The following is a 13,215-nucleotide window of genomic DNA, read 5'->3' on the forward strand; positions in this document are numbered from 1 at the left end:
CGCTTTCGAGGCAGGCGGCGGAACCACTGAGCTAAATCCCCAGCCCTCATTCTTAGAGTTTAAAGAACACAAACTTGCCATATCAGACATCTAACAATTGGGAGATAACAATTGTAATTGGGAGATAACAATATTTTCATATTTCATCTCCTATATCCATAGCAGCAAGTGCTGGGATTACAGGTGCGCGCCACCATGCCTGGTTTATTTTTATTCTAAGTGGGATGGGAAAACTTGGCTTTCTGAGATTTTGTTTCAATGCTCGCCTTGTCCTTGATTGCTACTGAGGTTTAATCTTTCCCCGCTCCGCCCCTCCCCAGCTGCGGACCATCTGTATTCTGTGGGGAATTTCCCATCTCCTGAGGTCTTGTCTTTCTTACTCTTTTGTTTTTCGGTACCAGGGATCGATTTCTTACTCTTTTGACGAGGGCTCTCCATTAAGGACTTTAGTCCTTGGTTGTGTTTTTTGCATATATTTCTCCCCAGATTACTGTTTGCTTTTTATTTTGGGTTCCTTTTTTGGGAAGTTTCCACATTTATGCCTTGGGACGTGGGAGTTCCGCCCCTTTTTTTCCTTTTTCTTTTTCTTTTTTTTTTTTTTAGTTCCATCACTTTTAAGCTTAGGAGACCCTCCGCTACCCGACATCTGATAACTATATATGTCGGTGTTTGCCAATGTGTTACATTTCTGGACTTTTCTTTTTATTCTCGGGGGCAGGGCAGCCTCTATGATCCCGGGATCGCCCACGCAGAAAGACCCCACGCCAGAGGGGAGATCTCAGGAGGTGACAGCCACTCCTAGGGCTCCGCTCCCTGCCTACAGATTGTCACACGCAGGCCGGTCACACGCCTCTTCGACTGAGAAGCTGAGGCTCAGCACAAAGCCAGCCCTTTGCCTGGAAGGAGTCCAGCGCTGCACCTCTGAGACACGCTGAGAAACCGCCAAGGGCGGCCTCAGGGCGGGCAACTGGGGCTAGGGGTCGGTCCAGGAGCTGAAGCCCCTCCCCTCCAGCTCCTCCCTCTCCCCGCCCCCAGACCCTGCAGGTCCCCTGCTGACCAATCAGCCCTCTCACCAGTGATTTCATTGGCTGTCTCTCCGGCCCCGCCCCCGGAAGGCCTGATTTTCACAGCCAATCAACAGGCGCGGCGGCGGCGGCGGCGGATCACGGCGGAGGTTGGGAGCCTGGGAGCCTGGGATTCGAGGTAGCGCGGCCCGGAGGAGGGGGCCGTGGTCCTGCCTTGGGGGCTGCGGGCTAGCGTCACACCGAGGGCTGGCCTAGTCTCCTCGGTGACCTCCGGCAGCGGAGGGGCGGTGGCCGACATTGCCCGGGGCTGGTCCCAGGTTGCGGGGTTGGAGGTCAGGGGCGGGGGCCGGGCCCGGGACAGTCCTGTTGCGAAGTCGCGGAAGGAGGCCTGGCGGGGACCGAGATCTCGGGGTCGGTGGGTGGGGGCGCTCGCAGCCGCTGCGCCGGCGGCCTCCGCGGGGCACCCCTAGGACCGCGCCCCTGCGGCTCTATCGGGCTCCTTGCCAGCTCTTTGATATTGCTAATCCTCGAGTCTCAAATTTCATTGCTAGAATCTTCTCTTTTTGGAGAGGGGAAGGGATGCCTTGTGGCTTTGGCAATAGGTGTAAATAGACACGGGGCTGTAATGAATGCACAGTGACCTCTGAAAAAGGGGCGAATTTCTCAGGTCACCAGGCACTTTTTCTCCCTACCTTGCCTCGAGTACGAAAGACATCAACCAGTATCAAAATAAGAGCATGATAGTTTCGGTTCTAAGCATGTGTCCTTAGTATCAACTGCCTAGTGAACAGACCATGGAATGCATAAAATAGCGTATAAGTTTTGTGTACAGAGCTTCTGAATTTTATTCATGTAAGGAAGCAGAACAGTCCTTACCTCTCATTGCGAGGATCCCAACCTATGGATGAAGGATAAGGGAAGAACCGAGAGGGATCTTTTGTTTTCTGCTAAACGTATGCAATTTTTAAAAGTTTTTGCTCCTTCCAACTCAGCATAAGGGCGTTCTTGTTTTGTACAGATGGTATTTGCAGTAATTGGGGAAAGGAATAATTGCTGAGGCATACGTCTTGTTTGGGGATTAACACTGGGGTTTGGTTTGCAGTGAAGAAGATGAGGCAGAAGGAGGTGTTAACCAAGACCTTCCAGGGCCCAGCGGTTGTCTGTAGGACTCGGAGCAGTCACGTTTACATGTTCAAAAATGGCAGTGGGGACTCGGAGGACTCCTCTGAGGAAGAGACTCAGCAGCAGCGTGTGGTGCTACGCCCCCGGGGCAGAGAGCTCCAGAACGGTGCCCACCAGGCTCACCGGCCCAGGGCAGGAGATGTGGTGCTGCTGCAGCGAGAGCTGGCCCAGGAAGACAACCTCAACAAGTTGGCTCTGCAGTATGGCTGCAAAGTAAGGCGCCCCGGGTGCTCTGTCCCCTGCGTGTAGCAACACTGAAGAGCTCATGGAGGCTAGGGCTTGTTGCCCTTCCTGACTCCATAGATGACCCTGTTGCTGCAGCAGCAGGCACCTCTGTTTAGCCAGAGTTGGAAGGCAGGCGGAGGTCCTTTAGTTCTGAACTCCGGGAGAGAGAGATTAGTCAGGAAGCTCTCATAGTGGTGCATTTCCCTCTGCAGAGCGAAAAACATTGGAATTCTGAGGCCTTTTTTTTTTTTTCCTTTTGAGCACGTTTTATTTAAGAGGGTTGGAGATGCCAGGCAGATTTTATCCAAGATTTCTTTGGCGTGCTTGCTTTTCTTGCTACTTTTAATTTTTCTGACTTTTTGAGCTGTGCTTATTTAGTAAAAAATTACCTCTGTCTTTTAGAACTGCATGATCTAGTCTCTGTGCTGTGTATCTTTATAACCCTGTTTTTCTCTTTAATTATGTTTTTAGCATTCAGAGTGATTAACAATGGCAAAGTAAGTAGGAAAGTATTTATAGAATTGCCTCATTTTCTCCTAGAGTGAAATTGTTTCATTTTGGTAACACTGTGCAATAAATTTCTATACATAAGCTACGTCGTATTTAAAAAACTTTAGAAAGCATTTGTCACTTATCTAACAAGGTCCAAATGCTAAAAAAGATTGTGTGGGGTATTTGGGTCTTTCCCAAGCAAGTCCAGGCCAGTTTCTAGGGACACACAGCACCCTTAAATGGTACTGATTTTTATGATTGACTCTTACAATCAGCTTCTGTAGGTATAACCTATGGTTTACAGAAGATGGACTGAAAAACAAACCCTATATATATATATGGATAGGCCTACTGGAATGGTGATGTCTTAATAAACCTACCAAGGATTTATAGTGCCTCCAGCACCTAATCAGTTTTCCTACTTGAGGCAAATACATTTGTTTTTAGTTTGAGTCAAAGGCCAAACATCTCAAGGATCTCGTGTTTGTTAGTTTCAGAAAACAATGCAAAATGTCCCTACTCAATTAATGAAATGATGAAAGCAGCTGCTAAATAATTATAATAGCAGGCATGATTGACATGAATGAAGCTCGGTCTAAAGGTCTGTGGGCTGTATTTAGAGTCTAGTTTAAGTGGTCTTCAACCCCCTTCGAAAACCTTAAGGTTTAAGACAGGAGTTTGTCATGAATTTTGTCTTACAAGATAAACTCTGTTACAGAGTTCTTTATGCCTAAGGTTACCATTAAAAATCTGTCCATAACCTCCGACTTGATGGATGAGTCTAATGATAAGAAATGTTGTCATTTCTTCAAGGTGAATTAACCTTAGGTCAAAGTTTATACACCCTGTAGCGTTTTCAGGAAAGAAAACATCGTGCCAGATGAGGACACATCTGCTAAAGGGTATTCTGGTGGACTGGATTCTGATGTCCTTAGAACTGGGGGAGGCTTTGGGGTTTCCTCTGGCAGGGATTTAGTTGGGTTCTGGTGTGAGAAGGAAGTCAGGCAGATGGGGGCACTGTTGCCTCTAAGTTAAAAGAAACAGGGCTACTGAGTTCCTTCCAGTCCCGATTGGGTTTCACCTAAAAGCATTTTGTTGCAGTCACACTTGAAACAGTTTCCCAGACTGACCTAAAATTGTCCAGACTTGTAAATCTATCGGCACATTTGATCACTAAGCTGTCCATTCGGGCCAAGTAAAAGCCAAACAAAAGCACAAGGTCCCTCAGCCTAGGTGAACTCAGTGTGTGTGTTCGGTATTGCTGTACATAGTTTTAAGAAGCTTCACTTGTTTTATTACCTGTGTCTCCATGGCTTCCCTAGGTTGCAGATATTAAGAAAGTCAACAACTTCATCAGAGAACAAGACTTATATGCTTTGAAATCTATTAAAATTCCCGTGAAAAACCACGGGCTCCTCACAGAAAGCCACACAGAACTGAAACCCCTCCCAGAACCATCCTCAGAGACCAGAGTGACCTTGGCAGAACCTCCCGGTGTGGACACCCAGACCAGCCAGCTGACAGATTTCTTTAAGGGGATTGACCAGAACATCGAGCGTGCAGTGCAGTCGGAAATCTTCCTCAGTGAGAGCTGCTGTGTAGACACCCCGGATCAGCCGCTGCTCGCAGCCCCTCCACAGATGCCCACAGACGGTGCCGACTGTGGGATCCGGTGGTGGAATGCTGTCTTCATCATGCTCCTCATCGGGATTGTGCTGCCCGTGTTTTATTTGGTCTATTTTAAAATACAAGCTACCGGGGAGACCCCCGTTAGCTTGAACACAACTGCTGTCCCCAACGGCTCGATAGCATTGAGTGTGACTCCAGGGCAAGCCCCCAGGTGAGCGATTCCAGTGGCTGCTTTCACCCCTGCAGCCAGCCATTTCAGCCAGGCCACCCCGACAGGGAACTAGGCTGCTGTTTCGGTGGCTGGCATTTAGCAGACGTCCACCAGCTGTTCCTGGCTGTAGCCTGGGGTGGGCGTGCTGCATTTTGTTTCCTGGCATGCTTGGACGTTTGTGCCTGCAAGTCATCCTGCTCTTGATTGTATTAACTGAGGAGCGCTCACTCACTCCAAGGCTGTGGGATCCAAACCACCACTGCCTTCAGCCTTCTCTGTCCAGGCGGTGCAGCGAGGGACAAGCACCTGTGGTCAGTGCCGCTTCTTGAAGACACGCAGCGGACTGGCCGGCTGAGCCTTCCCAGTAGCCCTGCTTGGGCCCCTACCTGGTTGTGCAGAGGGAGAGGAATGGCCTTGGCCAAGGAGCGGCAGTGTGGTGTCCCTTGGGTCAGGTTGGGTTGGGTCGCCTGCCTGTTACAGTGTCCCCACTTGCTATGGAGGGGCCTGGACTGGCTCTGAGAAGTGTTCTTTGTCTCCTCAGTAAAAGTGCTACGGAGTAGTATTGTATGTCACCCTGATTTAGAGAGTGACAAATTATAAGGAGCCTTACTTCCTCTTTGGCCCATTGGTTAGCATTACTGAAGCAGTGTCTCTTTGAGAATCTTCTGAAAGGTTCGCCTTTGCTACCCTAGGGGAACCCTCTGACTATGGTGTAGCTTGTAATGTTAAAACCAGACTCCATGGAGGGGCAAGAGTATTTGTCTGCTTTCCGTAATTATAACTGAATACAATGAGACAACTTAGGAGGAGAAAGTTTATTTTAGCTCATGGCTTCAGAGGCCCCAGTCAGTTTGGCCTGTTGTTTTCTGACCTGTGTCCAAGCAGCACATTATGGCAGGCAGCGGACGTCATCTCTTGTGGCTGGGAAAGGAGGGAGAGAGGAAGGCCTGGGGTCCGTCCAGCATCTTCAAACCTAACTTCCTCTCACTAGGCCCCACTTTGAAATGACACCAAGCTGAGGACCACGCCTTTAAGTCGTGGGCCTTTGGGGACACCCAAATCACAGCAAAGGGGCTGTGGCTGACCATGGGGAGATGGGGCCTCTGGTTTGCCAGTCCCCTCCTCTGGCAAGACACCAGCCTGCCACGTGTGGCGGGGAGAGGCAGGGAAGGGGCTGGGGGCTCGGGGCTCCACCTGCAAGGTCTGGAAAATGCCACAGAAATGCTGCACTTGAGCTGGTATGGCGTTGGCGCCGAAGGCCCAGAGATAAATGTAAAAGATCTCACCGGAAGGGGGGGTGACAGAAGAGTACTTGAGATAGGTTTCCAATTTCTCCGCTCAGTTTGTGTGAAAAACAACTGGCCTAGGGCTCAATTTAGCAAATTTAAATTATCTTCACAATTACATGTTTTCTTAGAGACCAGGATGATTTTCAGGATACAATGAAGGTGTGAACCACGGTACAGGAAACATTTTGATCATGTAAATGCTTTTCCAGCTAAAGGTCTGTGCTCACTGTTGCCGGGGGCCCCAGACTTCTCCAACATTTGTGGCCTTTAACTTCACCAGGCGGGTCTCAGAGTTGTGTGGGAAAATCACTTTTGCCAGGCAAAGAATATATATCTGTATCCTTTACTTTTCTCAAATGGAATAAAATAATTTCTTCTGTGAAGGAAAAATGATTCCTGCTTTTTAACACTGGGTGGTAACACAATGGAAAGGCGAGGCAGAGTGGCGGAGAAGGCGGAAGTGTGTGTCCAGGGTAAGGCCTGCTTCCGGCTCTGCCTGGACCCTGCAGCCAGGGCTTGTGCTGTACCCAGGTTACATGGGCAGGTGAGGGACAATCACACTCCGGGAGGCTAGCCTGCCTAGCAAGCTTTGTAACTTTTTATTAGGTACATGTGAGAAATATGAAGTTCATTTTCTACATGATTTACATTTTTGATGTCATCGGGTAATGTTTTCAAGAAATGATTCATCTTTTTGGTAGAAACAGTATGGAAAACTGCTCCTGGTAAGTTCCGGGGGACAAGGCCGTGGGTGTTTGTATCGGTTTCTGGACTGCAGGAGGCAGGGGAGAGGGGGCTGTACAGGCCACGAATTGAGGGCAGAGCCACTTGGGGGTGAGCTCAGCAGTAAGGCAGGCCGAGTCCTGAAGCTCTCTCATGCGGAAAGACTGGCTGCAGCCCTAGGGGCAAAACCAGTAGTAATGTGACCCTTGGCGCTGTGAGAGCTTACCCGGGAACTCACGGTCCGGTCCTCACACCCCTTCGGGGTGGGCGCTTATTCTCCCCACTTCTGGGGGAAAATCTGAGGAGCAGCCCATAGGCGCGGCCGCCGAAGGTCTGTCCCTGGCCGACGGGGCGGGGCCTGCCTGCCTGTCACCTGCCTGACTCCTGCCTGCCTGGGGGAGGCAAGGAGCCCAGCCAGACTGGACCGTGGGGGCCGCTCAGGCCTCTGGCTGCGTGGAGCTGCGGGGCTGGGCTTCTTCAGGAGGGGGCAGCGGAGAGGAATTAAGACAGTTTCTCCCCGCCCACCTGGGGCACTGACGGCACAGTGTAAGGCTAAGAAAACCCAAACCCACTGCCTGAATGCCAAGGACTGTCGAATCACATTTGAGTGGTCTGGGATTGACGGTGGAGAAGCTACTGAAGATCTGAGCAGTAAGTAGAGAGTTTATGCTCACTGAATTGAACAATGACGTCAGTTCTGGAGGTTTAGCTGGAGGAGGGAGATCTTCAGAGTTGATGGTCTCAATTTGTACCTGTGGTATTTTATGAGCTTAAAAAGGATCAATGTGATTCCAAGAGTAAAGCACAAAATACTCAAAGGGAGACATCAAAATCTAGCATCCAAGATCACAAAATTCACTGTCTAGTATCCAACCAAAGATGACCAGGCACGTAATACAAAACAAACCAACCACAACCCGCAATGGGGTGGTGGTGGTGGTGTGTCACAAAACAGACCTTGCAGGACACAAATGACAGAATCAGCAGGCACGGATGTTAAAACGGCCTTTGCAACTCAGCTCCGTATGTCTGAGGCTGTATGAACAAGAAAGGGAAGGCATGAGAAAGGTCCAATGAGCCCCAAACAATTACGAAGTCAAGAGGCGAGGCACGATAAGTAGTAAAGCTCCTTTCATTGGTGCCGGATCCCCCTGTCTTCACTCAGGCACCTGTACAAATTCCCACGGGAGCTGAGTGTGGTGCTGCACACCTGTTGTCCTAGCACTCTGGGAGGCTGCAGCAGGAGGAGCACAAGTTCGAGCCCAGCCCTGGCAATTTAGATCCTGTCTCAAAAACAAAAAAAAACAGGAAAGATCACAAAGAATCAACAGCTAGGATCTCATCTTATTCAAAAGCTTTTCTATAGCAAAAGAAACCACCAACAGAGTGAACAGACAACCCACAGCATGGGGAAAAATTTGCCCGCTTTCCTCACACAAAGGACTACTATCTAGAATCTCTAAAGAACTCAAACGATCAGACCCCCCAAATTTAAAGACCCAATCCTAAAGTGGGCATCTGAAACAAACAGACACTTCCTAGATAAAGTACAAACTGCAAATAACTATATGAAAAAATGTTCATCATCACCAGTCATTCAAGAAATGCAAATTAAAATGCTGAGATTCCATCTCACTCCAGAAAGAATAGCTGTTATCAAGAAATCAACCAATAACAAACGCTGGCAGGGCTGTAGGGAAAAGGAACCCTGCTCCACTGCTGGTGGGAGTGTAGACTGGTGCAACCACTGTGGAAATCAGTGTAGAGATTCCTCAAAAAACTAAAACTAGTGGTTCCATTGGACCAACCTATTCCCCTTCTTGGCTCCTTCCCGAAAAAATTAAAAACATACCACGGTGATATGTGCGCACCCATGTTTACAGTGGCAGTTTGTAATAGCCAAAGCTTGGAAACAGCTCGAATTCCCATCAACTGATGAATGGATAAAGATATGGTTTCTTTTTATACAATACAGTACTATGCCATAAAAAATAAGCTTGAGACATTTCTAGCTAAATGGATGCACCTTGAGACCATACTCTTAAGTGAGATAAATTGGACACATGTATTGAAATACCGCATTCTCTGGTATAAGAAACCAAAAGTGGAAATAAGGACCAAAATGTATAATAGACATTTGGAAATGGGAAAAAAATGTTCAAATGAGAAGGGGAACAAGGGAGGGGGGAGGGGAAAGGAAAGAAGGGAAAAGAGAAAAAAGAACAGAAAGGGAAAGATGGAAACAAAGCTTTTGTAAATAAAGGAGGGAAGAGGGGCCAAAGGGGGTTTAAAAAAAAAGCAAGATACATCATGTACAGGTTCAAATTCCCTATGATGAATGCTGTCATGTGTATTTAAAATGTACCAATAAAAAGTTTTGCTTAAAAAAAAAAATAAGCCAAAAAACAAAACAAAAAGGACTAGGGATGTGCTCAGTGTGAAGGTCCTTGGTTCAATTGCTAGTATAGTTAAGTACCACCCCCCCAAAAAAATCAGGGATACAAACCCAGACAATCACTTCATAAGGTCTTCCCTCCCCCACCCACACCTCTCTGAAGCTGAGATTACTGTTCTTAACTTCAGGGCTCAGCTTTCTACTGCTTGGACTCCAGTAGCTTCCCACCGCCCATCAAATGCCAGATCTCCAGAACCTGGCCCCACACTGTTCCCACAGCACTTGCCCGAAACTCCATTTGCATGGGGCAGGGCTCAGCTGAGCAGGTGGCAAGGCCGGCAGCCCACGTCCCAGCAGTCCCAGCAGTCCAGGAGCAGTGGTTCTCCGTGCTCCGCCCTCCTCCCTAACCCCTCTTGCTCCTGAGCCGCGCCTGCTGGGAGAACAGCTCCTGCTGCACTTCCTTGCTGCATCATCTGCAGATCTTCTGGGCCCGCCTTCCCCTTCTCCAATAAGGTTCTCCACTAAGGTTCTCCACACTTCTCATTCTTGACAGCCCTGCGATTTCCTGTCTTTTCAGGTTGTATCATTTATGGAAAATAATCAAGTATGAACAGCATCCAGGAAGGGACACAATGATCCTTATATGAGCCCTGGTACTGTAGGTAGAACAGTGGTTAGTCGCTGCAGTTTGCTCTGTTCTGCTATGTTTTGAAGTGGGTGACAGGCAAGTTTTTTGCTGATGGGAAAAAGACGGGAGAAAGTGATGTTGGCAGAAAGGGACAATTGCAGAAGGGAAGATGACCTGGAGAAGGACAGAGATGCCGGGATTCAGCACAGAACATGGAAGGCCTGACCTTAGCATGGCGCAGACAGTACATCACAGCCCTGAGTGGAAGGCACAGCGTGTGTGCGCAGATGCAGACAGACTGGGAACTTCCCGTGAGAAGATTAGACAAATTCCTTTAACTGAAACTGTTTTCTCAGTGGGTGAGGAAATGACCAGTTATGAAGAGGAAATAGTCATGGAGTTCTGAATAGAGCTGAGTGACAACAGCAATGTCCTAGAGAGAGGGCTCCAACACAACAGGGAACAGTAGCTCCATTTCTGGGCAGTTGACAGCCATCTAAAATTTGTACTCACAGTGGAATAAAAACAGAAATTTCAGCATCAGGCCAAAATTCATATGTTAACTTAGTCATGATACAAGCAGTACCTAAATTGATGGGGTAAAGATAGGCTTTTACATAAATGGTACTTAATAAAGGGGGACAACTAGCCATTTGTAAAAAAACAAAATTAGATCCATAGGTAATACTAAATTCTGAAACAGGTCTAAGAGTCTGGTGGCACAGGCCTGTAATCCCAGCAGGAGGCTGAAGCAGGAGGACTGCAAGTTCTGGCCAACCTGGGGTACAGTGAGCCTCTGTCTCAAAAAACAAACAAATCAACCAAACCCAAACCAAAAAACCCATATAAGAGAACATGGGTGAATTTTTCTGTAGCCTTGGTGTAGGAAGAAAATTTCTAAAGGTAACTCAAAATCCACGAACAGTAAGATTGAAAAGTATGACTACATGAAAATAAAATTTTTGCAAGACAGAAATACCACTCACCGAAAAAAAAAAAAAAGTCAAAAGACAACTGACAAACTGGGGGAAAATATTCATAATCCCTATAAAAAAGGGCTAATATCCCAGATTTTTAAAAAAAACTCTTAAAACTTGAGGGACAAAGACCAAAACTCAAATAAATGGGAATAAGATGAGCAGATCCCTCCCCCAAAATAAGAAAAATGTTCAAAATCATTTGTAAAAAAGGCAAGTCAACACTGAGATACGATTTCTCATGTATCTCACATACCAGCCTGGTAAAAATGCAGCATACCAGAACAGTCAGTTGGAGAGGTTGTGGGGACACAGGCATTCTGTGCATCGCTAGAGGAAGTGCCAACTGGTACAACTCTGGAGGCAAATTTGTAACACCTCACAGAACTACACAGGAAGTCACTCAGCAATCTCACCTCTAGGCACCTACTCTGAAGACAAGCCTGTAACAGTACAAGAATACATATGCGTAACGTTATTCACTGATAATTCAAACATGATGCAATCTGAATGCTTTTTCAGGATTTACTGAAGTTTGGTACATCTACACCATGGAGTACGATGCAAGTGTAAACAGAAATGAAGATTTCTAAGAATCGTCTCTGTGGAATGATTTCCAGACACACTGTTAAGTGAGAAAAAGCAAAGCTGCTGATTCTTGCAGAAGAGAAACAAAGGATTACACCAACAATTAAAGTCTATCAATATGAGGTTGGGGAAGTGGGGGATTGAGAATAGGGTTCCGAGCACGTATCTCCAACACTCTCTGAATAGCTTTCTTAGAAATACAGTAATGCATCAGCTACCATTCTATACCCCCAAATACGTGATTACAACCAACTACGATGGGGCAAGGGTACCTAAAATAGAATAAACACACCAACAGGGGTTCCTAGCTGTCTTACCAATGAGTAACAACCACAGAAGGGGACTGGGACTAAAAGTAACTGGAAAAACATTATCCTGACCAGGTAATTTAAGGCCAAAGGCAAACAAACTACATAAATAAATGCTCTGTTCAGTAATTAGAGAGGTATGGGTTGACAATTCTGAAACTGCATATACTAGAACTGAACAAGTGAAAAGATAGTTAATGACTGCTGAGTTTCTTACCATAAGAGAACTACAACCAAGGAAAGGCAAGACAAACTTGAACTGGAGTCTGAAGACAAACTTGCAGAACATGGATATGTCTCTGCCCACTTTCAGTGACACTCTAGCAGTAATGAATACATCCAGTCCCCAGATCTTGACTTCAAAACACCATTCACCAATAAAATGAACCAGGAGTCACAGAATTGGTCGACCCAGCACCGGGAGAGGCAAAATACAAGATGAGTGTGGAAATGTTCTGGTGTCACAAAGTAAGGACCCAGCCCAGCAAAGGGGGATGAAGTGGGAGATCCAAAGAACATGAGTCTACCTGACAGAGTGCCTAATAACCTGCATTATAATCTGTAGAGTAAAATATCCGTGAGCCCATAAAAATATAATCCCCTAAATTCAGAAGGATACCTGTTTCTCAAGCAGAATCCCAATTATCGATGTAGAAGAAAACAAACTGCTACAGTAACAGTGTTTGCAGACAAGATGTCAAATCTGTGAGTCAAAGTCTGAGGAGGAACCTGCGTAGTCTCCCAGAAATCTCCAAGATACTTGCAAATTACAGAACTTTGCAGTGGAGAAATCTGATAGGCACCATTTACCCCCATGATGGTCATGATCACTTGTAATGAGACGTATCGATCCCACAACTCTATGATGCACTGAGAGTGTATCATTTCTGTGATACTTGTGCTGAAACGCACAACTTCATTCCAATTGTGAGAAACATCAGACAAATCCACAACTAAGTTGCTCCTTGTGAACTACTGGGCAGGTGGTCGGGAGCGGGCTGCAGCCCTTCAGCTGGCACAGGGCTCCAACTGGAAATCATTTTCATGGCTGGTGCCAGTAGACACACAATCAGCTTAAAAACAAGATAAAGCCTAGAGCAAGGCACCCATGGGAGCTGACTAGGAACTTGAAGTGAATTGATTTTAAGTAGCTGCAGCTGTGATTAGAGTATTTTTAGCCACAGGACTCAGCCAGCTTTCAAAACCTGCTAATAAGAGATCCACTGTAGCCAGCCATGTAAAACCACCACAAAAATTTAGCTTTTTAACAATCTGACACCAAGAATTTGCTGAGCTAGGAGCTGGCTGAGAAGACAAATGGGAGGAAGGGAACATTTCCCACTGCAAGATTAGATAATATTTTTCATTTTCTAGCTGAATTATGACCAAGAAAGATGATCACAGGAGAAGTACCTACCAGCATACTAGAATATACAACTACTGCTTCTGAAAGTCAAACTCCAAAGTAAATGTCTTCTGCTTCTACTTTAGCATTATACATACATTTTGGACAAAACAAATCTTTTCGTGCCTTAAACTTTAA

The 13,215-nt window shown here is 46.7% G+C and overlaps 1 protein-coding gene across 3 annotated transcripts; it reads left to right on the forward strand.

Annotated features, from left to right (window-relative positions):
- The first annotated feature begins 1,133 nt into the window (after window positions 1-1,133).
- Window positions 1,134-6,410, forward strand: Lysmd4 (LysM domain containing 4). 3 transcript variants are annotated; one of them, XM_087188296.1, is made up of 3 exons: window positions 1,134-1,203; window positions 2,128-2,420; window positions 4,247-6,410. In XM_087188296.1, the coding sequence occupies exons 2-3, from the start codon at window positions 2,136-2,138 to the stop codon at window positions 4,766-4,768; spliced, it is 807 nt and encodes a 268-aa protein (XP_087044422.1). In that variant the 5' UTR covers window positions 1,134-1,203; window positions 2,128-2,135; the 3' UTR covers window positions 4,769-6,410. The 3 variants fall into 3 exon arrangements, with proteins under 3 accessions (XP_087044422.1, XP_087044423.1, XP_012930610.1); XM_087188297.1 differs by having other exon boundaries at window positions 1,194-1,342; XM_013075156.3 differs by lacking the exon at window positions 1,134-1,203 and adding an exon at window positions 1,414-1,978.
- Window positions 6,411-13,215: the final 6,805 nt, after the last annotated feature.

Source organism: Heterocephalus glaber, unplaced genomic scaffold, assembly GCF_053883595.1.
Source record: "Heterocephalus glaber isolate CG9 unplaced genomic scaffold, H.glaber_assembly_v1.0 deba00001531, whole genome shotgun sequence".
NCBI lineage: Eukaryota > Metazoa > Chordata > Mammalia > Rodentia > Bathyergidae > Heterocephalus > Heterocephalus glaber.